Source organism: Babylonia areolata, chromosome 4 (genome assembly GCF_041734735.1).
Source record: "Babylonia areolata isolate BAREFJ2019XMU chromosome 4, ASM4173473v1, whole genome shotgun sequence".
In the NCBI taxonomy this organism is placed as follows: domain Eukaryota; kingdom Metazoa; phylum Mollusca; class Gastropoda; order Neogastropoda; family Buccinidae; genus Babylonia; species Babylonia areolata.
Window position 1 is genome coordinate 43,787,494 of NC_134879.1, and position 27,759 is coordinate 43,815,252.

At 38.7% G+C, this 27,759-nt stretch overlaps 2 protein-coding genes across 2 annotated transcripts in view; one reads left to right on the forward strand and one right to left on the reverse strand.

The window, feature by feature from the left end:
• Positions 1-14: 14 nt before the first annotated feature.
• LOC143281209 (protein yippee-like 5) lies at positions 15-4,701 on the forward strand. Its single transcript, XM_076586283.1, has 3 exons — positions 15-154; positions 1,491-1,614; positions 2,024-4,701. The coding sequence occupies exons 2-3, from the start codon at positions 1,506-1,508 to the stop codon at positions 2,281-2,283; spliced, it is 369 nt and encodes a 122-aa protein (XP_076442398.1). The 5' UTR covers positions 15-154; positions 1,491-1,505; the 3' UTR covers positions 2,284-4,701.
• A 4,522-nt stretch (positions 4,702-9,223) lies between these two features.
• LOC143281463 (uncharacterized) overlaps positions 9,224-27,759 on the reverse strand; it is a 60,294-nt gene continuing 41,758 nt past the window's right edge. Inside the window, exons 28-30 of the mRNA XM_076586675.1 lie at positions 27,006-27,083; positions 23,430-23,448; positions 9,224-17,965 (exon numbers count right to left, since the gene is read on the reverse strand). Of these exons, the coding sequence (XP_076442790.1) occupies positions 17,925-17,965; positions 23,430-23,448; positions 27,006-27,083 (138 nt within the window). The 3' untranslated portion in view covers positions 9,224-17,924. The remainder of the gene's footprint in view (positions 17,966-23,429; positions 23,449-27,005; positions 27,084-27,759) is intronic.

Sequence of the window (27,759 nt, forward strand, 5' to 3'; positions counted from 1 at the left end):
GCAAGGGAAGAAACTTGACGTGACGTCAGCCTGCAATGTTTTGGTTCTGTACTCCACCTTGTCAACACAGCCAGATACTACTTGCCAGCTGTCCAGTCCGGTTGTGTGAGAGATTCTTTCAGGCTTTGGTTTGCGTTTTCCACTTCTCATTTTTGTAAGTAAAAGATATTAGTGTATTAGTAAAAACTGGAAACATTAGATAATGCAGTCCTATGGGTGAGACTTGAACATAAAAGAGTTGAAGAGAATCAGAAAAGAATCAGCTGTGAGATCTGTGGTGTCATGGCCGCGACTCCCATCATTCGACCTGTTGTCGGTAACACATGTCTCTGAAAATAAAGCACACTCACTTTTTATGTTTGAAGTGATCACACGTAAACTTACTTATTGATTGTTGTGTTTGCAAGTGGTTGATCGTTAACTGTGTCTCGTTCACGAGATGTAGATGATTTTTGATCGTTCGAATGCAAAGGTTGTTTTTCTTTGAGAGGAACTGACTTGGGTCGACAAGTGACTGGGGAAAATCATCTCTCGTGACTCGGAACTGACACAAGTGACCGTCAGCCTGTGAAAGGGAGATTTCGTTTAACAAGGGCTGAAATGTGTTGCCGAGACTAAGAAAGTGCTATCGGTTCATTTCGACAAGTGTAATGGAATTCATCGTTTGAGAAGTTGTGGGTGAAAATTGTGTGTTTATGGAAATCGGTGTGTTGTCGTGTGGAAGGCCAGGACAAAGAAAACGGACGCTAAAGAAATAAGGTCAAATTCTTTTGAGGTGGTCATTAAGATGCATGCAGAGCTCTAGATTTTGTTTTGAAGAGCTAAAAAGGGGTGAACACTGAAACCACTTTTAGCTTGTGATGGAGAACAGCAAGATCAATATGCATGCACCATGCAGGCAGGTTGAATTAATGGAGTAATATATAAAAGAATACTGCAACATTTTCAAAATCATCTGCATAGTTATAATCGTCCAAAATCACATGAAAATGGATATATGCAACAGCAGCGCTATAGCTATAGGACTTAATCACTTATTAGCTGGAGAGAGACCATATTTTTTTCCAAGACAGATTTGGGTTTCTTTTGATTGTTCGATACAATTTCCGATCACCTACCTGAAGTGAACTGAAATTAGCAGAAAGATGCTAACAAAAGTTCATTAGACTTTAACAGAATTGTAGAAAAGTCAGTTGGTGCCCAGTGCCCAGAGTTTAAGCTTAAATTTCTCTTGTCGCCTTTGTATTGAACTTCAGTATTCTTTCAGACCAGGCAGTTTACTGTCAGAATGACTTTCATGCCTTGGTCTGAAATGACTGAAAAAGCTTGAGAGTTTATATATATCACTGGTGTGATCATTAATGCTACATACCCTGCAGAACATTAGTTTATTTGATATCTATTCCTCTGAATCTACTTTCACCAAGTTTGAAAAATGCCACTTGCCAGATGACTGTCATACAATGTACAATTTTTTTTATGTCCAACAGACAAAAATCATCATCATGGGCCGTGTATTTTTGGAACACATTGGCGGCACACGGGTCTTCTCCTGTGCCAGCTGTGACACTCAGCTGACAAATCGATCTGAGCTGATATCTACACGCTTTACAGGTATTTTTACTCTCAAGTTCATCTTTTGTGAGTTAGTGTGTTGTTTATCATCATATTAGTGTGTAGAAATGTTGATTTTGAAATGCACATGGATGCTTTTTAAAAAAGCACACGTGTACATGCAAGGGAGAAAGGGGATGGCTGAGACATAGAGGGAGCATGTGGTATATACATTCTTATTAAGATCAGTTTGTAATCAACACTTCTCAGTGCAGTAATTTCTGAGTAGCCCCATTCATGGTCTTCAGAATTATTTCACAGAGATGTAAACAGATTGTAGCCCTGCGGGTGAACCTGTGGTTAGGTGGTGATTTCAGACGCTGTCATTATGGTCTGATGTGTTTACCAAGTTTCAGGATTTCTGTCTGATACTTTGTGATATATTGTCGCCTTGCTTTTGTCCCTGTAGGCGCCACAGGACGAGCGTTCCTGTTCAACCGTGTGGTCAACCTCAGCTTCAGTGAGGTGCAGGATCGTGTCATGTTGACAGGACGTCACATGGTCCGTGACGTTTCCTGCAAGAAATGTGACGCCAAGTTGGGCTGGATCTACGAGTTCGCCACCGAGGAGAACCAGCGCTACAAGGAGGGCCGCGTGATCCTGGAGCGTGCTCTGGTGACGGAAAGTGAAGGCTTTGACGAGCCAGCCCAGAACCCAAATGACAGTTGATGTGGAGGACCCCCATGACTGGTGTAACCCAACACACTCTGTACATGATGGTTTGAGTTGCGACGACTGAAACTCCCCCAAGTGACAGTGCACCCTGCATGGTCTGTGCTATTCCCACAGTGAGGGATGGATGCTCAGGAGTTGGTGTGGGAAAAGTGGTCACTGCATCTTGTAAAACGTAGGATAGCATTGCTGAGTGTCTTGTCTGTGAAAAAAATGATGAAGGTACTGGTTTGTAGCTCTCTGTATTGGATGTCGGGTGGATCTGAATGTTATGTATTTTACTTTTTGATCCTACTGGAGTGAGTTTCTTTCAGCGTGTATTGTACTGGTATCTTTCAGCATGCTTCTGTCTGTGAATGAGAAACGAACAGTGAGGTGAGGGGGGGAAAAAAGCAGTCAAAACAAATGTCAAACAAACTCGAATACTGTTTAGAATAAGAAACTTAGATAACCTCTTAATTGCTTTCTTTTTCTTTGTACTTTCTGACTGACTACACATATCCCTTTACCAATACTTTCCTTGCAGCCTTTTCCCTGCTTTTGGTCTAATTTCCAATAACTGAAAGTTGATTTAGTGAACGATTGTGCTTCTGTTAAAAAGAACAAAATCCCCACACACAAATGCACGCATGTACACACATAAAATATCCATATTATTATTAATCAGTGGAACACATTCACACATGCACACAGGCAGTGAAATAAACTGAGAAAGTAAGAGCAGGATGAGGGGTAGGGATATCAATTTCCTTTTTTTTTTCTTTCTTTTGGCTTTATAATGGTTTTCAGAATGAAGAAAAGGCTTCATCATTTCAGCATGATAGATTGATGAACAGTATTGCTTGACTTATGCTTTTATGTTTTTATTTTTGTTTTCATCATGGTAGTGCCCATTTTTTGTCCCCTCATCCCCAGTTATATTGCTTGAACAGTAATGCATGCTACCTTTTTTTGTTTGGATTCACTTTTGCTGTAGTATATTGATGGCATTTAAAAAAAATTTTTTTTCATGTTTCTGTTTAAGTTTGTGACATTTTGATGGGACCTGTTACTTATCCCCAACCCATGACCCAATTTGTCATTTTGGAAGGTAATTGTTTGACATTTCTGTGATTGTTTGATCTTTCTGTTCCACCTCCTCTCCATAGTCGATTGATTTTTTTTGATTTTTTATAATTGTGTGTGCGTGTGTGCAAATAAACAGCAGTTGATGTCCTGCACATAACTTTCTCCCCCCTGTTGTCATTATTGATAACCTATCCTGCTATAAAGGTACTTCATAAAGATTAAAGAGATCTATATATATATATATATTATTAGGTTTTTTTACATATAATTAAGGGAAATATTTTTGCAGGTAATTATGTATTATGTATTCCAGTGATTTGAAACAGAAAAAGATGTTTAGTATCATATGAATTTATTCTGAATGTTTTGCTAATATGACATAAAATTAAACTTGTAGTTGGTATTAACGTGGTGATAGCCTTGAGATGGCATTAGTGGCCGGCGAGGCTCTAAGCACCATAATTTGATTTGAGATAAAATTGAGTGGTAGTGTGTTGAAAGGGAAATGTCTTAGAGAGAGTGCTATTTCTTTCCTTTGGTGATGTAGAGCATACAATTTAGACTATGAATTCTTGGTCTTGTTTTTGAATTAAAAAAAAAAAAAAAGTAGCAGAGTAGGGGTGAGCAGAGTAGAAGTTACTTGTGAAATTAAATTCAATGACAGAAGCTGTGGCACAAGATTTTACTGCCATGTTGGGCATTTTCAATTGGCAGTTTTCACACTTGGATTTAACTTGGAATTTCTTGAAGCTCTAAAGGACTGAGAAGATGTTTTATGAACGAAGGTTGTGACAAAAGGATGGATATAGACAAAGTTGGTATATGTATTAAGCCCAGAGATTCACATCCGTCAAAAGAGGGCGATAACCAGCGGGACAAAGGGGAGGTTACCTACTTCCGGGAGGTTATCGGCCGTAGTTTCGTCTGCTCCGCATAGGCGGATAGTAGTTTGCACAGGACAGGAATGTCAGACCCCTGCCGGAATCTGCACTAGTTGGGTCACGGTATGTTATTTAAACGTAATTTTAGATAGAAAATTTCCTTTGTGATCAAGGTATGGGAGTTCAACCAGTTCAAAACTTTGTTTTTGGTTTCAAATCTGAAATTTGCTGGAGAAAAGTATGTTTTCCTGCCAACACAACCGAATCTAGTCATGCAAAACTGAGGATCAAATCTGTTGATGTTAACTCATCTTCATTTAAAATGTCAGTGCTTATTACTGCTTATGTGATTTGGAGAATTTCTAGTCATGGAACAAGCACAAGACTGAAAATGATTATGAACCACAGAAAATTCATCAGCATGATACTTTTTTTGTTGTTGATATTTCAATTTTCATTGTGAAACAGTCGTACACCACCTCTTCAGTGGCGGTGCATATGCACACAAGCACATTAACACACTGTATAATAGTTTAAACATGCACACAGTGGATGTCATATCCACATTACTCGTGTTGATAATGGATTTGGTATCAAAGTAGCATTAATGAAAGTCCTTAATTGTTCCACCATTTTCTTTGTAATTTAGATTTCCTGGCTAATAGTACATTAGTAGTAAAGTGCCCTTTATTCGATTGCGCAAGTGTAACAGGAAGGAAAAAAAGTAATGGAGGTGAGCTTATCTGGTTTTTGTTTGAAAAGAAGGGATGTCAAATCTGGTTAAAAATGTAGCCTGTACTGCAACATAAATAAATGTACTGTTGGTTTTAGTGAGTGAAGATCGTGTTGCTTTTATATATCTCCATAGCTTTAGACATGATTGTCTATTTCAACCCATTTCCTGTCCGGAACTTTTGGAAAAAAAATAATTTGCAAGATAAAGAACAATAAAACCAGGAAATATGTTGTTTATTGTGTACATTGACGTGCTTGCACACTCACACACAAGTATCTTCATAAGAACCTTGAACATTTCCTTAAAACAAGACTATCAGTAGCTTTTGTTATGTATTTTTTGGCTCTTTTTTGTGGATATAATCTTTTTTTTTATTGGGTGCATGTCCACATAATTTAGTAGTAATGAATGTGGATTGTTGTTACCAGGGATGCAGTTCACCTCTGTTCACCATGTGTGTTTCAATAAACTATTCTATACTTGAAACTGTACTTTTCTGGTGTCTGTGGATGTATCATCGCAGCAAAGTGTTTTGCCTACCTTTTTTTTTGTTGCTAGTCTGCATAGCTTGTTCTCGTTACAGCTGTTGTATATCTGATCTGGGGATTGCTTGTGAATCCATGTCCTCAGCTTTGTGTTTTGTCAGCAGATATGGCAGTAAATTTCCTTGCACTTTGTCCGTTGGGTATTTATTGAGTATCCTAATGCAGTGCTTTTCTGGTCAGGGAGAATCTAATTTGTGAGGTCCATTTTGTTGTGAGGTTTGTTATATGGGACCATTCCACCCCATCTCTTTTCTGATGGGTATGGAAGGTTGTTTCAGTTAAGGGGGGAGCTGTTTTTCTGTTATTTCATATTATTATATAGAGACTTGGCAACCATGGTCCTAAGACTGACTAGGCTAAAACTGGGGTGCTGTCGACAGCAGATGATAACTATTGTTTACACATGCTGCAAGAGTTGTTTCTTTTGTTAGTATGTCAGTACAACTGAGCGTTCATTTTTTGTTGAGAAAGCTGTAAACTGGAGGAGACTGTCAGGGGTCCCATGAACTGTTTACTGGGCACAAGCCTAATAATAATAATGTACATTTATGTAGCACCCTTTCTATCCAAGAGCTCAGGGTGCTTTTCATGAAAGAAAAATTTTACAAGTTACATAAATCATTCATGACCACTCTTTCTCAACCCCCCCCCCCTCCCCCCAAACTCTCCCTTTCCCACTCTTCATACATCCAAAGTGAGCTGACATGGGTGGTGTTGGAGAACAAGGAAGCCGAGAGTGCTCATAGACAGGTTTTAAAAAGATGAGTTTAACTACACATATTTTCCTTTTTTAGTGATGAGCGAAAAGCAGAGATAGAATCAGATACACGGATATGATGAAGGTTGTTCCAGATGTAAGGAGCAGCAAACAAGGAAGAACATTCACCATAGGTCCTTGTATTGACAAGAAGTTTCAAAAGGTGACAGTCAGAGGAAGAGCAGCTATTTCTTGCGGGAGTGTAAACACTGATAAGGTCAGAAAGATATGTAGGTCCTGCGGAGTGGAAAGCAGAATAGCAGACACGTAACTTTTTATTTAATTCTCGCTTCAAAGGGGACCTGCAAAGGGTCACTCTATACTGCACTGTCTTATCAAATCTGAACTGCCACCCAGTACGGTGTCAGGAACACCCAGTTGGCCAAGAAGTGGCCATGGAAAACAACTCTTCTTTGTTGTTAACGATCCTGTCATTATTCCGAAGCTCTGATACACGACTTTTTTTATGTGTTTGTTCTTGGATTTCCAGTGCAAACCTTTCCATTTTCTGTGCTGAAGCTCTGATACACGACTTTTTTTTTTATGTGTTTGTTCTTGGATTTCCAGTGCAAACCTTTCCATTTTCTGTGCATTATGTGAAGCCCTGTGTATTCAACTTAAGTGATTAAGAAAAGATAATGCTATCACATTAATTACGGTAATGCTGATTAAGTGCTTATCACTCACTTCCTTTATTCCGCACACATACTCACACAACATGGCAATGAAGACAGATTTATTTCTCATGCTGATATCCATGCTACTGATAACCACACCAGTACACAGTGATAAGATAATGGTGATTCTGATAATAATTGATCCAGTAACCCTGTCACACCTCTTTAACATAACAATGATTGCAGGTTTTACTTATACTGATAATCCACATTCGTTTTGCAGTAATGTAATAAATTCAATTCAAATATGCTAGACTTAATTTCAACATGTTTATATTTCTTTATGGAAAATATTAAAATTAGCAGAATCCAAGTCTGGCAATGATTATGAGTTATTAGACAACCTTTCTGCTTTCAGTTCTGTACAGCAATACAGAAAATGTGACACTGATGATGATCTAAATCCTGAGATGTAGTGAATTAAAAATCTCATGAATACAGTCACATTCTCAAAGTTTTAACCAAACTGTCCTTCACAATGAAAACCACACTATCCTTGTAACAATCAAGGCACCTAGTTCATCAAGTGGCATCGACTTCTGAGCTCTGGTCTTCTCCAGGTCTTCACAACTTCAGTGAAATCCAGCAGGACTTTTATGTTGTCTGTTCTTTGAACAATATCTGAATAAATACAAGCTATTATCAATAATTTTAAAGGTACATGATATGGTGTATTTCCTCCTGTTCAGATCAATGCTTTCTGGATACATATTACATGACACAGTTTAGTTAGAAAGGTAAAAGATTCCACTCAGAAATGGTACATAACTTTCTTTAAAAAAAATTTTCAACATTTTTTTTTTTTTTTTTTTTGCACTTCAGATAAAATGACATATGTCTGAGATGATGTATCTTCTTTGAAAACAAGAGATACGTGTTTATTTATTTGTAACCATTCCATCTCTCCATAACTATTACTTTTTCCTGCATGAGACAAAATGTGTGCAACATGAGACTTGATGAGACAAAACATTAAACATAAAAGAAGAAACAAATTGCTGGGAAATAATAAGTCTCTTTCAACATGCTGCAACCATCTGAAGCATCACACACTGGAGAGCTGAATCGAATCATTGATAAAAACAGGTAGTTTTAGCAAAGGTTAACCAACATATACTGAGATACAAAATATTAGTACACACTGTAAATGTTCTTGTAAAACAAATGTTCCTCCTATTGTTAAAACTGGTGATCAAACAAATGTTTACATCAAGTGTTGATGATACTAATGTTCCTTTAAAACTAGTTAATAAGTGAGTGGTCATGTTAGTGTACTGTATTAAACTTATAAATTTACATTTTACTTCATATACAGAAAGTGCAGCATGGCTAATGAGAAAACAAACTCTAGTGGTGCTAATGATTCACTATCTTATCTGGCAAATCCTCTTGTCATACTGCTCCATAAATGCCCACATTCAAGCACTTCTTCCTCTACTCCACAAAACCTCTACAGAAAAAAGAACATTTTGTATAGTTACTCCACAAATAAATAGTTCCATGGTTTCAAGCTACTGTTGAGAGACAGCGTTAAGAAAAGACTTTAATCCAACACTTGTAGGCAATGTTGTATACCATACCAAACCATACATTTGTAGTACTGTGGCCATACATGCACTGCATAACATTATCAATGCTTGGACCACATGACAAAGTTCACCACTTTCAGTGGACTTTAGTTTTTGATCTCCAGCACACACGGCAATCTTGCAGCAAGGAAAAAGAAAGAAAGAAAAAAAAGAAAAGAAAATAATTCTGGGCACAGTTATGCAAATGGACAATCGGACAGAAACATGACAAAGAAATAAAGCATAAATATCCCCCCCCCCAAAAAAAAAACCCATACATAAACCAAGGACATCTAATGACCAGCATTAATCCAATGAACACAGTGTCAGACCTGTTGGAGGTACAGATCACTCCATGAAACTACACAGCATGGCGCTATGCATTGTGCACATAATGAGTGACTTGTATCAAGGTATTGTCTATATTATATATATATACATCTTGTGCCACAATCACATGGTATAATTGTATATCGTGCAAGTTGAAGGAAATAATCATCACTTAAAACATGGACAGAGACAGGAAATGTTTTTATAACAAAACCCTAGCTTTGTGCATAGTGTAATAACAGACATAAGATATGTCAAAACAAAAATGACAGAAAAAAAAGCAAAAAACAAAAAAAAAGCATGCAATATATTCCTGTCCACCTGCTTCCCCAAGCCAACCCCCCAACCCCACCCCTCCAACCCACCCCCCAAAAAACAACCCATTTGTACTGGTATGTCCAGATATGCTGCATCACTCAGCATTACCTTGTTAGGTTTGAGGGTCTGATGCCAACTGTTTATTATCTGACCAGCCAAGATGGCAGCTTTGGAATACCTGCTGTTTTAGGCTGCATCACCAGTCATTCTGTTGTTTTTTTAGTCACTGAAAACAGTTCTGATTTTGAAACACCAGTGCTGCATCACCAGTCATTCTGTTGTTTTTTTAGTCACTGAAAACAGTTCTGATTTTGAAACACCAGTGCTGCATCACCAGTCATTCTGTTGTTTTTTTAGTCACTGAAAACAGTTCTGATTTTGAAACACCAGAAGTGACTCAACATAGCTCAAGTCTATTCTCTGCCCCCCTGAAAACATTTCCATACCTCTCCATTCCACTCTGCTCTCCTCTGTGTGTTATTCAGCAACATCCTGTCATGGAGTTCTGCTGAATGACGAAAACCTTACAGAGAAGTTCCACATAAAGCACATACCCTGCTCAATTCAATACCCCCTTGGACAATGAAAATTAAAGATGGTAAAAATGAAGAGAAACAAAGATAAAATAGTGACCACTGATAACATTTAACCAATTCTGAGGGGATAACTTTTAACCAATTCTGAGGGGACTCAGAGACTTAAGTATGGCTTCAGAAGTTGTATGTACTGTGACAGCTGCCTCTCACTAACTGGCATTCTGCAGCTATCAATGCTGTCTGTATCAAACACCTTCTGTCATGTCACTGGAATACTGCCATGGGTGGTAAACAGCTATGACCGGAAACCTGTAGCAGTAGCAGGTTGTCTTATTCAAAGTTATCCAATTTTTCCCTTCACATACTTCATGACAGAGATGATCAATTCTATCATTTACCACAGCACATGGTTCTGTTTGAAGCTGTTCAGTTTCTCTTGCCACAATCCATGACAATAAAAAAAAGAAGAAAAAAAGGCAAGTTAATTTTTCTCTGAAAGCGCAACTCTCCCCTTTCATCCCCTTTTTGGAAGCTGCTCTCATTTATCAATTATAAATATTGTAAATATAAGGCACTGCTATGTAAAAAGCAAGCACCCCTCTTCCTTCCTCCAGTGTAAATAACTGCAACAATGTGGGGAAAAAATCTTAAAAGTAAGGCTCATTCATGTACTGAATACAGAAAATATTGGTGCTTAAAGAGGGCATTGTCCTGACTGAAAATAATGATCAGCCAGAAGGGTTAGGGTGTGGTGAACCCAACTCACATTTCTTCTGATCCTCAAATCATCAGAATGCTGCAGCAGCAATGCCAGTCTCTTTTGTCAGGCCTGTGTGATTTGGAAACTCTTTACTGCCTGACATCTTCTTAGAAACCCTTCCAAACTGCGTTACTAATTCTACGCACTAATGAGACACACCGGCATTGTGGAAGTTGAGCTTAAAAAAAAAAAAAAAAAAAAATTGTCCAAAAATTCTGCTTACCACTGGAAAAGAAGAAGAGAATATTCTGACAATTTAAATGCAGACATATATAATGTACAAAAAAGTGATGTAAAGACAACAACAAAACTAAAAAAAGTGCATAGCCAATGGAATATCCATGGAATTTTCAAAACAAATCCTGTGATCAAGAAGCTGAACACATGAACAATCACAGTGAACATGACTAGGTTACATGAAACAGTAACTAAAATGAGAAAAGCTGCATACAGACTGCAGCATGACCTCTGTGTTTTAACTGGTCACAGATAATTGATGCACATAAATACAGAGTGATGAATGGCGCTAGACTCCATGGGTGAAGAAGTGAGTGATGTCATGAAAAAACAGGGGGAAGGGTTACACCCAGCAGCCTGTGTATTATCTCCCTTTCTTGTTTTTTTCTGTCCCAGTAAAGTGGACTTCAAGAATTAAAAAGAAAAAAGAAAAGTATGGTGCTTCATATTATTGTTAGTGTTGGGGGAAACCATAATGAAGGCAGAAAGTGACCACATGCACTTCTGGAAAAGTTTTTATTTTCTATTTTATTTTATTTTATAGATTGGACTAAAGCAGGGATAAAGACAATGAGAAACAGAAGAGGTGGTAAGGTTAGAAGATGGATGGGAGGGGATTTAGATATCTTCTTCATCTGAAAATGGAAGAGTTTGTTTTTCTCCATCAAACAAGTTTTGATCAAATCTCCATCAATTTTCAACCAAACTTTTTTTTCCTTACATTTCTATTTCTAATGTTTTGATATTTCTTTCGAAACTGCAAAAAGCTAAATGCACACAGATAATGAAAAAAAATGCAATTGAAAGCAGAACAGTTTACTCCAGAAAAAACCTTTTTTGCATAAAATACATCCTTTGAAAGCTACACTAAAACATGCAAAAAAAAAGCCACACACCAACTTTCACCTGCACATGAATTTAATACACAATCATAATGCATTTCACATATTAATTTCAAAGATCCATATGAGCTTTTGAGTTTCAGAAAAAAAACTTTCCCAAATGTAATGAAAAATGTCAACAGACAACAGAGGTTTTATGATATCATCCTGTCTGATGATAAAATCTGGTCCCTTCATGCAGTAATCACAAATCTGCCAGGAAATTTTTTTTCAAACACTTAGCATCTCAACAATGGTGTATCTCTAGATAGCCAAGCATCTACTAAGTACCAAAATAGTCATTTTGCTATGAAAAATTCCCTTCTCTTCAACTTGCTCATGCAGACACAGTAAACTATTCTGACAGACATGTACTAAAAACAACAACTACAGATCAGAATAAAAGCTCTGACATTTTATCAGGTGGTGCTATTTCTTTGTCAATGAGCTTTTTTTTTCTTTTTTTTTTTTTTTAAATTAAATAATTTTCTTGGCATATGAAGCTAATACCACCACTAGTTTACTAATGACTACTGAAACAAAAAAAAAAAGCATCACACACACTTACATACATGCAAGTAACATCAACTCACCACATCAAAAAACAGAACCTTTCCTCATACAGTGGCTAAACCTTGTTCTATACCCATAAGTTTTATATACTGATCGTAAATATACAAAGCTGAGCCATCAATCTGATAACAATGTAAATTACAACTGGTACCTAAAGCTTCAGAAAAAAGTTACTCCTGAGAATGAACAAGACAAAAGTTATCACTGCTTAGCCCACAAAAGATCTATCTGTTGTGAATTACTACCAGAGGGGGGAAAAAAAAAACGAGTGCACCAAGACGCTCCAGATCCTTCAACAATTCTACAGGGTTTCAATCACTGTAATCACTCACAGATCATCCACCACAGGACATGAGAGCAGAAAAAGTGAGAGGGTGGAACAGGAAAGATGGCAAGTGAACAGTCACCAGAAAAGAAACAACTGAAACTCAAACACAGAAACTGAGCAATTGTAACCTTCACCACACACTTAAAGGTTTTGAACACGCACACAAAAAAAGACAAATTTATGGTTGAGAAAGACAGGATCTATACAGCACTATCCTGGACCACACAAGATGGTTCCTCTGGTTTTGTGCCAGACTTCTGTCATTAAAATAAGCAGCACCAGTTGTTCCACGAAACTTTGGTGTTAATGATTTTCACATTAAACTTGTCAGCACAGAATGCCAACAAGAAGAACTGTACACCAGATTAAGAACAAGCCAGCTTGTATGTCTTCAGAACTTCACTGACACCTGAATGCCACAGAAAACATAAGTCCTCGTACCATCAGACTAGATACTAAAAACACTCAAGAACTGTATCATGCCCAGAGCAAGATCACATTCATATCGTACATAACAGGCTGGTCAAACAAGAAGTCATTTATACATGCACATCAAGCCATTTGGTAGTCTCAGTACATCACAAGCACAAACAGTGCCATTGCAACATTTTCTAACAAGAACATTTCCTCCCTTCTCCCCAGCTCAGTTTTCAAAATCTTCACATTTCATAATCTGGGAAGCCCAACCAAAGGTACACGTTTCAGGAAGACAACTTTTTTATCAACTGTGCAGTCTGTGGGAAGACAACTTCTGACATATAGCTGCACTGTGTATAAACCCCAAACCCTACCAAACCACAGGACAAAACAAGCATAACATTCCTTCTGTCTTCTGTTCCCCGATCAACACTGCCTCTTCCAGTTTTCACAACACACACGTCAAAGATTTTTTTTCTTTTCTTTTGAAAGGAGATGGGGATCTGGAGTGAGGGTTATCGGGATGGGGGGTAAGAGCAAGTCTTTCTGAACCTGATACAAAGCTGACACCATGTTTATTCTGAGTGAATCTAAATTATGTGTCTCCATACCCTCTATAGCAGCAACGACAGGAGCAAGACACCCAGCTGGGGGCAGTCAGACAGTACAGCTTCATCTCCTATGTTCACCAACCTGAAACCAACTCTTGACAACCTGTAGCCAACACTAACATTCACTTCACTAACATATTCACACAGGGAGCTAATCCATCTGCCATCACAGGAAACCAACACCTAAAAGTGAACACAGCTGTTGAAATGCAAGTTTGGCTGGTGTGTGCGTTCACTGTGGCTGAAAGAAATCTGATCATGTTTTACCTCTTCTGAATCAGTTGCACTGGCTTCCAACTGAGTCCCGCATTCACTATAAGTTAACGACACTCGCCTTCAAACATTTTGACAAGTCTCTTCCACTGTATCTCTCCGCTGTATTGGAAGCTTACTAACCGCACAGAACATTAAGATCCAGTTCTGAAAAGCTGCTTATAGTCCCAAGGACTAATCTGAAATGTGCTGGAAATAGGTCTTTCAGAGCTCAGGTTCCCCCAAGTGAGTAATTCTCTACCTACATCTCTTACAAATACCTCTGATCTACATTCTTTTGTCAGGTCTGAAAACATACCTTTTCCGTAAGCAGTCTTGTTCTGGGCAGAACAGTTAAACCAAAGCATTTTGGTTAACAAGTATCTTTGTACAAGTGTTTTTGGTTATCCTTAAAAAAAAAAAAAAAAAAAAAGCATTGTGTATTTTATGTAGCTTGGTCTTATATGTGATGTCCCTTTTCTATCTGGTTATTTTTAATCCCCACATTGTGTGTGTGTGTGTGTGTGTGTGTGTGTGTGAGAGAGAGAGAGAGAGAGAGAGAGAGAGAGAGAGGGTACACTTTTCCAGTACGTGTGCGTAAGTGTGCATGCATGTTAGTATGTCCGAAAAGAATTCTATGTTAAAAATATTTTAATGCCTGTGCAATTCTGTTTTAAGTGCAACTGTTATAAAATGTTAGCATGCGCTCATGTGCATGTGCATGTGTGCGCGTGTGTGTGTATGCATGTCTGTGTGTGTGTGTGTGTGTTCTACGAAATGCATTTTGTTTTAATCTGAGCCTTATTTACTAGATATTTTTTATCATCCGATTTATTTTTGGGGTGTGCTTTTGATTTATGTGAACACATTGTATGTTTTTTGCTGGCAGAGAATGGTTGAGGTGTTTTTCAAGGCATGTTTGTAGTCGGCTGGATGATGTAAGGTGCTTTGAGCAGCAATGGTGCTGGATATCACGCCATAGAAAAATTATGTCTTTTTATTATTATTATTATTATACAATCTTCAGGACTAGAATCAAGATTCTGGTAGGAGAACACTTATCACAACTATCAGTATCACAAATATTCTTAAAGCTTTGCAACAGAATTCAAAACTGAATTTAACAGACCCTGCATGGTTTCAGTGTTTGCTTTTCCTCTTCACTGCCATGTGTAATAAACAGAATCAGTAACCCATTTCTGTACTTTTGATCTGTGTGTTACTTCAGCTACAAGTAACAAACTGCTAAATGGGAACAACCTTTTCCCAAACTAACGACGACTGAGACGCACCCTTTTCTCTCTGACCTCCAAGTGAACACATTCTGTGCTAAGTGAACACACCCTGTTCTCTAACTGCTAAACACACACACGCACCCTGTTTATTCATAATAGTTGAAAACAAAGGAGGATAAGAAAAACAACAGCACACAATTTAACTGAAATGACTATCAGGACTCTACTGCCCTCTAACTCAGCACCAAGTGAAATAGAACAGACCTGTTTTAAGAAACCCTGTTCTCTAACTACTGCAAGGACGACTGACCATGTTGCCTAAATCATTGAAAAAGGGATAGACCCTGTCTAAATTTTTCACACAAAAAAAAGAAGGATAAAAAAGGTGAACATCCAATAAAGAGACCCTGGTCATTGCACACAGATCTTGTTAACTTCTATTTTTAAGGAAAGAATTCACACTTTCAAACCCTGAGAGGGAAAAATCTATTATACATTGCACAAATACACACTAATACACTGACAAATAATCTACTAACAGTACTGTAGATTGCACACATGTACACATACACATTAACAGCACTGTAGATTGCACACATACAGAGATTAGAAAGAAATATTGTATATCATTATATCAATCATATCTCTCTTTCCGTTCTGCTCCCAGAATTCAAGAGAAAAGAGGGTGCAGTAAATGCCAGAATAAGGCAATAAATACTTGACTAAAGACTGCTTCCAACTAAAGTCAAGGAGGCCAGTCTTTACTTTTATTTTTCATTTTTGGTTTCGTTGTATCTAATCACTCTGCATGAAAAAATAATAATCATTATCAGCATGACATAGTTTGCCATCCTGGACAATACAGTATCAAGATCACAGTCATAAAAAAAAAAAAAAAAAGCTGATTTCGTTTCGATTCACCAACACACCTGGTGAAAGTCCACCACCTTTTAGCATTGTGTAAATGTTGAATTTTTAGCATTTCTTCACAACTCCATGACTCCTATCCCCGCACCAAAAAACAAACACCCTCCTCCCCCCACCCCACCCACCCAAATCTGGCAATCAGTTATTTTAGAAACCAAAGCAAACCAACCAGACCCTGAACACTGCATATGGCACATCATTTGTCAAATGTACATCACTTTCCACACTTCCTAGGCAGCACAGGGACATCATCTACAGAGGCAGTTTTCTCTATATACCTATTGTCCTCCTTCAATAAAGGTTGCTGCTTGGTGTGGTGTGGATTTTTCTCTCTCATTAGCAATGTAAGGACTAAAAGGATCCCGTCCGTTTGTGTCTGCTGCCTTCCTCATCAACCAAAGGACTTCAACAGTTATATTTTCTTGTAAATTGTTGAAGATTTTTTCTTTGTTTTTTTTTTAATCAGCAGTCTTTATCATTTTGAGGACAACTTCACTGTTGCTTATCCTCATTGTTGTTTGATCTACCTGTTGCTGCCATGAGTTTCTGAATAAACACATGATGCACAACAGAGCATAATTTCTTTACAACACCAATATTCTTTTATTTTTCTGTTTTTCCACTTGGCCAGGCTCTGATTCTATCAGTGTCAGGAGTCAGCATCAGGCTACATCTGCCTTTGTCACTGCCATACCAAATCACACAGGCTTATGCTGACATGATCTGTTTACCTCCTGAATAGTTCACTACACCAAATGCCTACCTCCTCTATGGACAGTGGTGATTAAACTCACATGATGTGCAGCCTGAAAGACGCTGAGAATGAGAGATAAATTTTTTTTTTCTGCTATGATTTCTGGTAAGCAAACACCACCACACAGACACACAAACATACATTCATTTGCGTGCATGCACTCAGAATACATACCACAAAGATTAATTAAGTGAAAACTTGTTAAGTCTTATCAATATAAAGAATTGGCCTTTAAATATGCTGCTCTTATTAACTAGCTTGTTGCTCAAACATTAGACAGTCACTTTTCCTTTCAATATATTATGCAAACACGGTCAAGTCTGGAAGAGAGCTGACAATGTGACAATACATGTCAAATCTGGAAGAGAGCTGACAATGTGACAATGTGAAAAGAAAGCAGGCACACACTCTGACACAGGCACAAACAGACACGGCACTGCAGTGTGGCAAAATTTTCACTGAAAGGCACCCCTTACTTCACACCGGACAACTTCGTTGTGAATCAAATAGGAAAAACAGATTTATACTTTCTAAAAAAAATGTTTTTCTTGTGTTGGACATTTTCTTTGTAAATTTTCTTTTTTCTGGGATTAAATTCGTTGTGAATCAAATGAAATAGGATCAACAGAATTATACTTTTAATAAAATTCTACTTACATAATTTCTTTGTAATCAACTTTTTTGTTTAAAAACATTTTGGACCTACACCATTTTCCCTCCCTGGCCCCCACCATTAAAAAAACAACAAAAAAAAAAAAAAAAAAAAAAAAGATTCAAATCATCACTTACATTTTTTTTCCAATATATATTTAGAGCATACTGGTACAGGGTGGGGGTGGGGGGGTATGGTGGTTGGGGGAGGTGCAACCCTTAACTGTTCACAGTCCCCATACAGAAATCACATGCTGGCTTGGTTTGCTTTGTACAAAGAGGGTGACAGTTGAACAGACACAAAATAATTAAGAACAAGTTCAAAGGCACCAGGCAGACTGTATCACTGTCCTTACTCCTACTTCAAGCAGCCCCCTATGTTGGAAAAGAACCCCCCCCCCCCCCCCCCCCGTGCCTCCCTCCCCCCTCCAAAAAACATAAAAGAAAACAGCTGTTTTGACATCGACTGTGACAGACGGTGGTGGCCCATCCAACAGAGCGACGTGGGCAGAAAGATGATGATGATGATGATGATGATGATAATGGCCGACGATGGATGACGGAGGTCAGAGGTCAGAGGTCAATGACAGCGCTGCTCACACGGATGTGCCTTGGTCGCTGTTGCCATTGGAGTTCCCTGCAGCACACAATCAGTCCATTGTAAAATATTAAGGTTTACAGAATTTGTGCATCACTGTTGTAAAATCACATAAAGAACTGTATATGATTTTTCTGGTGTGGATTAGGGGGGAGGGACGTGGCAGTGGGTGTGTGTGTGTTACTATTTTGTTGTGGGTTTTTTTTTCATTTGTTTGTTTGTTTTTTCAGCCAATGAAGAAAGACATGTGAACAACACTTAAGAAGAAAAAAAAGGAAAAGGAAAAACAAACATACAAAAAAACATGAAACTGTGCACCATGATCTTTTTGTAACTGAGGACAAACGCGCTCATACACATACAAGCATACATAAAACGAAGTCCACTGTGTCACACCTCTATAGACAGCAATGTCTGCTGTGCATCCTGAACAATGAAAAAAGCAAGTTTTAATGACTTGATGCATGAGAACTACAGCTATTAAATATATCACTACAAGAGTACATCAGATATGGCACAACCACCATTCATGATATGTACCGGGTTTCAGTAAAAAGTATGTATTCAGAAAAAGTATATCTAAATTTCTCATAGATACCTTTTGAATACAGTTGTTGGGACAGTTTGGAAAAAGTCTGATTTTCTTTGTCCATGCCCACCTCAACCCACCAAAACAAGTGAGCCAAAAACATTAAAAACAACTGAGGATGGCAAGCAAATTAAGTGTGTACATTTTTTGTATCATACACAGGATCATGGGTTGGATTTTGCATCATTTGCTGGAGAATATCATAGACATTGTTAAAAAAAACCCTCTCAAAATGATCTACAACTTCAAATTTTAAATAGGCTTTCTAAACCATGGCAAATACAGCGCCTCTGATTCATGTGGTCATAAACAAATACCACACACAGAAATACTTGGATAAACACCAAGACTGAATGGGAATAGTCTACCAACCCTTCCTCACATTGGTGACAAGTTAACAAACATCCAAGTCATGGTAACTTCTTTTTTTTCCCCAGCAAAGCAACATACATAGTTCCCTCAGTCACTCAATCACAAGCTCCAGCAAACAAAATTTTAAGCATAAAAAAAAAAAAAAAAATCATATACTGAAAGAACTAATTTCATAAACCTGTTAAACATCTGTCATAAATCAGACACAATATGAGAGAACAGCAATTAAACAAAGAGAAAAAGGAGACAAAGACGGGCAGGGTGGGAATATGGGGTGAGAGAAACGGACAAGGGCAATTTCTATTAATAAACAAAATGTTCATTTCAAGGAGATGGAATAAATCAACCCATCAATTCCATGTAAACTGAAGAAGTCGTCACTGGGAAATATTACCATAAATATTTATGACAGGGATGAGCTGGTTTGACAACTTAATCAGCTGCTTTTGTTTTTTATCAAGACTTTCATATTTTAAACTTTGATTTCTCTTCCTCCAATACACCAATCAATCCGACTGTTCTTCTGCTCATATCTCTGACCTTTTCTGAAACGCTCTGCATAAACATCGACATAACTGGTGGGAGAAACAGAGAAAGACAGACTCTCTCTCTCTCTGTGTTGTGTGGTGTGGTGTGTGTGTGTGTGTGTGTGTGTGTGTGTGTGTGTGTGTGTGTGTGTGAGAGAGAGAGAGAGAGAGAGAGAGAATGAGAGAGAGACTCAGAGAGACAGTGAGAGAGAGAGAGAGTGAAAGATAAGACAGTGACAATGGTGGGGGAGAGGGTGAAGAAAATCAGCAGCAGAAAGTAAGACAGATTATAAAAAAAGAGATAGAGGACCAATATGTATGTACCCAGAACCATCCTTCTGTTCTCTGATTTGAACAAGCATATGTCCCTCTACCTTTAACATAAAAAGAAACCAGCATTCCACTTTGAACCCCCAGAGATGACAAAGCTCTAAATAATGCCCAGATGACTACAATCTCAGTCAAAAAGCAGGAGTACACACTAACCATTCCCCGCTTCCTTTCTGGGTATTTTGTCCATTCTTTCTCAGATAAACAACCACCACAACAACAAAAAGAAAAGAAACCACCTCATTAAAAAAAAAAAAATCTAAGAAGTGGAGAGAAAAAAGAGAAGACAGACAGAAGGTCCAATCAACCACATGACTGTTTTTGCAAGTCCACAGTTCATGAAGCCAAACATGTACCTATCCCACTAACAGCTACCATCAAGCTCGTTTGCTTTCACTGAATACGAGGGCACTTATTTTCGGACCATTTCTCAAGAAAACAAGATGTAGTCATTCTTGTCTTCTTGCAGCAATTTCTCTTCTGATACGTACATCACAGATTTGATGTACTGTAACCATAAATCCACAGAGAAAGCATTTATGAACTGGAAGATGCAAGTGCCTGTACATCCACACCAAAGTTTACTGAAGAGACAAAGTTCATACATTTTACTTCCAAGTATCTACTGTTGAAAACCTTATCTTTTCAATACAGCATACTGTAACTTACCCCACTGACTCAGACTGTCAGTGTGGCAGAAGACGTACAGCTTGCACAGTGTGCAAAAACTCTATTCACATGTACATGCAACCAATTATCTCTCCCGGGATAAACAGGTAATTCTTTCCCTATCATTATGGTTAATCTAACAACTGCCTCAAATAAGGGAGCTTAACCAGTAAGCAGATAGGAGGTAATACACCTAGGGAACTAGCCACAGCTTCTTTCGCTTTCATCTGGTCCGGCAGATAAGTATTTTCTGGCAGTACCGGAATCAGAGTCTGTACTGGTGTGTTATGGTAAAGTATGTGTAATCAAATACTACTTTACAGATCCAACAACCGTTCTAGTAGTGGTAACTGTCACAAGCATAAAATTCTCTGCACAATACAACAAAGCCCTGAATATAAGTACCAGAGGAACAAAAAATAAACGCGTGCCAGAATGATCAATATCTCCAGATTAAACACCAATCACCACACAGAATGAACTGAATGAAAACTGAATACAAAACTACGCATTAATGTCCCATCCAAAGCAATTCATTTTTTCAGACAGCTAACGATTAGAGATAACAGATACAAAATCTGAATAAGAAGGTAATATGAATTTATGGAGAAAAAAAAAAGAAGACAACAGAACCTTTACGATTTAAAGCCCACTTAGTTGTCTTGAAGACACTGGAATGTAGAAAACTTCATTTCAGAATATCCATGTGGACAATTTGCTTTATGATTTTCTGTTACTTTCATCATTTTCACAGTAGTTTTTTTGTTCTTATTGTTTTAATACATACCATTTTTTCTTGTGTGTGTGTGTGTGTTGTGTTGTGTTGTGTTGTGTTGTGTTGTGCTGTGCACACACACACAGACACAGGTGTTTTACAACTACTTGTCCGTGCATGAGTTTGTGCACAGTTTACTTACTTCTTTCATCTCATTTAAAACCAGGTTTCTATTCACACCTGAAATGCTTTAATAGAATATATTCTCATACAAAATGCAGTAGGCAACAATGAATGACAACCACCAGGTACTTCTGAAAATATCTGTAACTGCATTGTTACAGAACTGGAATATTCAGGCTGTGGGCTATGGGTGAACCAACATAATGTGAATATGAGGTATAATAGGCCAGTGCTGGTGTGGAGGGTGTAAGAATCGTGAGGCAGTTCAATACTGGGACTGTAACTAGGATGGGGGATATGGATAAAAAAAGACTGACTTAAAGGTAATGCAATTGTTATCTTAGGATGAGACTGGAAACTGACAGTAATGAGGTTGTGGGACAGGGATAATGAGGTTGTGATATGGAGATAGGATAATGATTTTGTGGGTGAGGGGATGAGGTTAGGATGGGGGTAATAAAGTTGTGGGGTGAGGTTGGGATGGGGGTAATAAAGTTGTGGGGTGAAGGGATGAGGTTGGGATAGGTGTAATAAAGTTGTGTGGTGAGGTTGGAATGGGGGTAATAAAGTGGGGTGAAGGGATGAGGTTGGGATAGGTGTAATAAAGTTGTGTGGTGAGGTTGGGATGGGGGTAATAAAGTTGTGGGGTGAGGTTGGGATGGGGGTAATAAAGTTGTGGGGTGAGGTTGGGATGGGGGGTAATACAGTTGTGTGGTGAGGTTGGGATGGGGGTAATAAAGTTGTGGGGTGAGGTTGGGATGGGGGTAATAAAGTTGTGTGGTGAGGTTGGGATGGGGGTAATAAAGCGTGGGGTGAGGTTGGGATGGGGGTAATAAAGCTGTGGGGTGAGGTTGGGATGGGGTAATAAGGTTGTGGGGTGAGGGGGATGAGGTTGGGATGGGGTAATAAGGTTGTGGGGTGAGGATGAGGTTGGGATGGGGTAATAAGGTTGTGGGGTGAGGATGAGGTTGGGACGGGGTAATAAGGTTGTGGGGTGAGGGCATGAGTTGGGTGGGGTAATAAGGTGTGGTGGGGTGAGGATGAGGTTGGGATGGGGTAAGTAAGGTTGTGGGGTGAGGATGAGGTTGGGATGGGTAATAAGGTTGTGGGGGTGAGGGAGGTTGGGATTGGGTAATAAAGTTGTGTGGTGAGGTTGGGATGGGGGTAATAAAGTTACGTGGTGAGGTTGGGATGGGGGTAATCAAGTTGTGTGGCGAGGTTGGGATGGGGGTAATAAAGTTGTGGGGTGAGGCTGGGATGGGGGTAATAAAGTTGTGGGGTGATGGGGATGAGGTTGGGATGGGGTAATAAGGTTGTGGGGTGAGGATGAGGTTGGGATGGGGGTAATAAGGTTGTGGGGTGAGGGGATGAGGTTGGGATGGGGGTAATAAAGTTGTGGGGTGAGGGGAAAATGCGGCTGAGGTTAGAGAATAGTGAGATTGTGGGATGGGGGTAATAAGAATGTGTGGGGAGGGGATAATGAGATTCTGGGATGGGGTTAATAAGGTTGTGGGGTGAGGGGATATGAGACTCTTGGACCTACAAAGAATATGACTGTATAGGAAATGACAATACTCAAGGACAGGGGTTGAAATTGTTGAAACCACCAGCAACTGGAATACTGATTCCAGTTTATGACATGAGTGATGTCTCAAGGATCTGAAGTGCAGAATCACTGACACTGTGGAAGACAATGGACATTACTGTCTGGGTAACCAAATAACCAGATTGAAGGGTATGAGAACACATCACAGGATGTGACACTGAAGTCACAAGGGCCATGAAAATATAAAGCAAATGAGGTTGTGGTACACATAAGTCTATTGAATGTATAATGTTGGTACATTATACTTTTCCATGTTTTAAGGTGTGTAACACTGAGGCTGAAGATGTATTATAATTCATACTGAGGATGAGGGAGACTGAGACATGTCTAAGAATGTGAAACATACAACTCCACATTTGAAGTCATAGGGGCTTTCATATGCCAAGGGTATCATATTTCAGTCCATCTGAGTTTATCAAAATTGAAAAAAAAAAAAGAAAAAAAAGAAGGAACGTGACCCATACCAAATATTCATGCATACAATCCCATCACCTGACTCAAAGGCTTACTCACCAGCACACCTAACTGACCCTGTCGTAAAACATTGTAAAACGCCAGCCATATATCAGTCCCGGTTTACACATTTCTGACTTGAAACACTGTTCTTTCTGTTTTCCTCTATCATAAAATTTAACAACTGAATCCTGCTTACCTAGCCTTTCCTTAGCTTCATCTAACCAGCAATCTATTTTATTTTTTAACATGATAAAGATCATTAGGACAAATACATATCAATGCATTGCAACCAGATATTCAACTGTTGCAAATGATATACATAATAAACTCCACACAATAATTTTCAGCACTTTTTTTAAAAACATAAAATAATTCCATCCCTTTTTACCTTACATTCTAAGACAGGTACACAGCTATCCAAACGTTCAACAGCATATTAATGCAATCAAAACGCACACCTCTGAACATATCTGTGTGTGCTCAGAGACAGAGATGAGAGAGAGAAAGGAAAGGAGCAGAAAAAGACAAAGGAAAAGACAAGGGAAGGAGTGACTGAGTACTATTTGTATGTCACAATGATTTCAATGAACAATAGCATCAATACAAAAAAACCCAAAAAACCATAAATTTCTTAATGCATACAGTATCAAACCTAGAGACACCGATTTTTTTCAATTACCGACGGCACACTGCTACTTGTACCGAGATGAGTTTTTTGGTGGGTCACCACAGATTCTTAAAATAATTTCTTTGCTCATTCACATTTTCTTGTGTGTTTTTATCATTAAAATGCCTGTTATTCTTTCATGACTCGCAGTTTTGCAATGAAAGATTTTAAAAAGCAAATAAGTACAGGTTAAATATCACATATCATAATCACATTCTAACCATCATGTTGCGAAACAATAAAAGTGATAAAAAGGTAATAATAATAATAAGTTTTAAAAAAAAAAAAAAAAAAAAAGACGGGAGTAAACTGTAAATTTTCATCAGGATCAAATATCAACAACAGTAACAAAATATTTCACACTGAAAGACAGACAGACACAGACAGTGATGAAAGGATGAAATGAAAAATAAAAACTAACAGGTTGCATAAAAAAATAAACACATAAAAAAAACCCCCTCATCCAAGCATGATACATACATCCACAAAGCAGTGAACCAGATGATTTCTGTCTGAAGGCAAAAATAAACTCACCACCCAGACACATGACAAACACCGAAGATGCAATGGTCAGCACACACAATGGAAGACCAGTGACCAATGATAAATATCTGGATACAACAACATGCACTGTTCTGCAAAGTCCCTCAGAGAACAGGAAAGTAAAGGGTTGGGGAGGTGGTGAGGAGAGGGGTTCCATGGAGAAAGAGGATGGGGGGTGGGGGAGAAGCAAGCAAGCAAGCTGTCCCGAGAGTTGGAATCAGCAGTAAGCTTCAGAGAAAAACACCACCACCAAAGCAGTCTGTGCCAATGGCCATGACGACAAATTATGGAAGGACTGTGTGTAATGATGAGGGGAATAAAAGATGACCATCCTCATGGATGACTTTGAACAGTTTTTAATATGACTACACCACACACATGGCATGCTTTTACAGACAAATCATACTTCTGTGCACTGCATAATACTGATGGTGATTACAGCAGGGACCCAAGTGACTGTCATTAATAAAGTAAAGGTCACATGCTCATGGCTTTTAGGATCCTATGAATACAACCTATTCCTTTTTCTGTAGTGAACAGAAATTTTAACAAGATGAAGAAAAAGAAAAGCAAAAGAAATGAGCTTTGGAAATCATAAATAACCAGAAAGACAAAACTGCCTTTCACTGGTAATGCATGTGTGTGCATGCATGCAAGCACATGTGCTTGTGTATGCACACATGTGCACTCATCTGTGGGTGTAAACATGTGTGCATGTATGTATGTTCAAATGCTATTTACAAACTGATGCAATAACAGTTGTTTTACAAATCATGTTATGCTTCCAATTTGTGTTTGATGGCACACTGGCAGATTAATGAGCAGTCTCTGGGGGGGAAATTTCACAACTGAATTAATTTCCAACAGCCTTATATACACAGAGAAAATGCCTTTGTGTTTGTGGAGCAACGGAATGAACCCCACGAGTCCCTCACGCCAACACACATGCCCAATGGGATGAAACACTAATGCTGAGAAATGCCACCACCACTTCTGAGTCAGTGACACAGCTGAGGCCACATGCCTAGCCAAACACAAAGGAAGAGGCACCTCACAAAACATCCCCACAGGCCCCACAAAACGGGACAGATCAGATTCTGAGCGCGGATGAAACATGGGCCATCAACACATCTGTGTTGTTATTTACTGAACGTTTCACATCAGGAAGGGAGCAGGGAATGCAACATGAGCATCAGAACTGTCCAACAGAGTAAAGACTGACAGGAGGGAAAAATGCACACATCTGGTCCTTACAAAATAACAATTCATTAATGCTACTTAGAATATTACTTGTTAGAATATTACTTGTACACCCTTAATTTGCACAGTTTAGATACTAAAGCATATTAGAAAAACATAATAGTTCTGACAGAATACACTAATTCTGAAGACCCCTATCACCCTTCTCTTTTACACTTTTCATTTGTCCTATAGTTTATAAATCTGTCACTGGGGCATTTAAACTGCTTCCCTCTATGTAATGTAATGTGTCATATTTCATTCTATTGTTATACTTTTGTTCAGAACAGATCTCTACATGAAACATGCTGCTCTCCCTGAGGCGAGTGAGCCACCACAATGCAGTGTCATCCATATTTTCTTTTTTTTCTGTCTGTAGGTTTATAACAAAAAGCATTTTTCTACAGAATTCTGCCAAGGGACAACCCTTATATTACCTTGGCTTCTTTCATGCGTGCTACTACTAGCACCCACACCACCACTCTTTTGCGTACGCTAAGTGCATGCTGAATATGGGACCTTGGCTTACTGCCACATCTGTATGTAACCACGCTGGACAGTTCTGATCCTGAGTGCGGTGGAGATCCCTGTGACATGTCAGGGAGAGAGACATGACAGTGATGCAGAGATGCCAACCCCTGTCAAGTGTTTACAGGAACGGTCAGAAAATTTGGTAGAAACATTTTGATTTTGGTAGGAACTGAGCCACATCAGCAAACGGGCACAGACACTGTTTGAACATGATGCAACTTGATTTTGCTACGTTCTCTCTTGTTCGGGCAAATTAAGCCGATTTGTCCACTCAATTTGGTATTTAAAAAAAAAAAAAAAAAAAAAAAAAGTAAGCATGCATGTGATTAGCTGAGCATAATCACATGAGACCAAGGTTAGAAGTGACTTCATTGGCCTCGTGATCAGTAGGTCTGGAGCGTCTGGGTAATGTTACAACAGGAAAGCATGTGACCATGCTTTGTAGTCGAAAATGTACTTGTCGGAAGAATTTTGGTGTTGGCCTAACATCAGAACAAAGTGCGACTGAGCGTAACAAAATACAGCAAAATGGTAACAGTTGGCATCTCTGGTGATGACCAGGGTGGGGAGGCAGGAACACGGTGACAAAACCAGACTGACTGGGGTGGAGGCACAGGGAGGGGGAAAGGCAGGAACACAGTGCCACACTTACCAAGCGCTGACTAAGCTGCTTGTTGGCCGCAATTTCCCTCTCTAGCTGTTTTTCTTTCTCACTCAGTTTGCTTCTCAGCTATAGAGGCCAAGAAGGAAGCATGCTTATTAATAGTCAGCAGCACACAGGCACACAGGTTGCTACATGTTGTGGGCTGGCATGCCAGTGCCAGCAATATATGTATGGCAGCCCACAGTTCCGCTACACACACACTGGTACACTTTTACAACAAAAGTTGTGAATACTTCTGTGTACAGATATATAGATACAGAGCTCTGTACATAATTCAGTACAGAGGTACAATGATCTGTAAAGTGTGTAGAGAAATGTGTGTGTGTGTGTGTGTGTGTGTGTGTGTGTAAAGTAACTGCTATTTGATGTCACTGAAAATGTGCCTGCATGCTTGTATGCATGGATTTACGTCTCTGTGGGTCTATAAAATTATATGTGTACATGTCTTTGTGTGAATTTTTTATTATGATGTTGCCGTAACAGATATACTAGACAATCCACAACCGTACACTAAAATCATTATCATTTGTATAATTACTGCTTTAACTACTTGACATGTTGTGCTTCACTGTGTACTATTTATTCAACTTTTTTTTTTTTTTTTAAATTGACACGAAAGCAATCAATGTTTACAAGGTACATGTAACACACATACTGTCTGATAAAACAGACATACACCACAAAATGTATAAGTTTTCTATAACACAACTGGTGATGGCTGCATAAATGCTGAACTTGATGC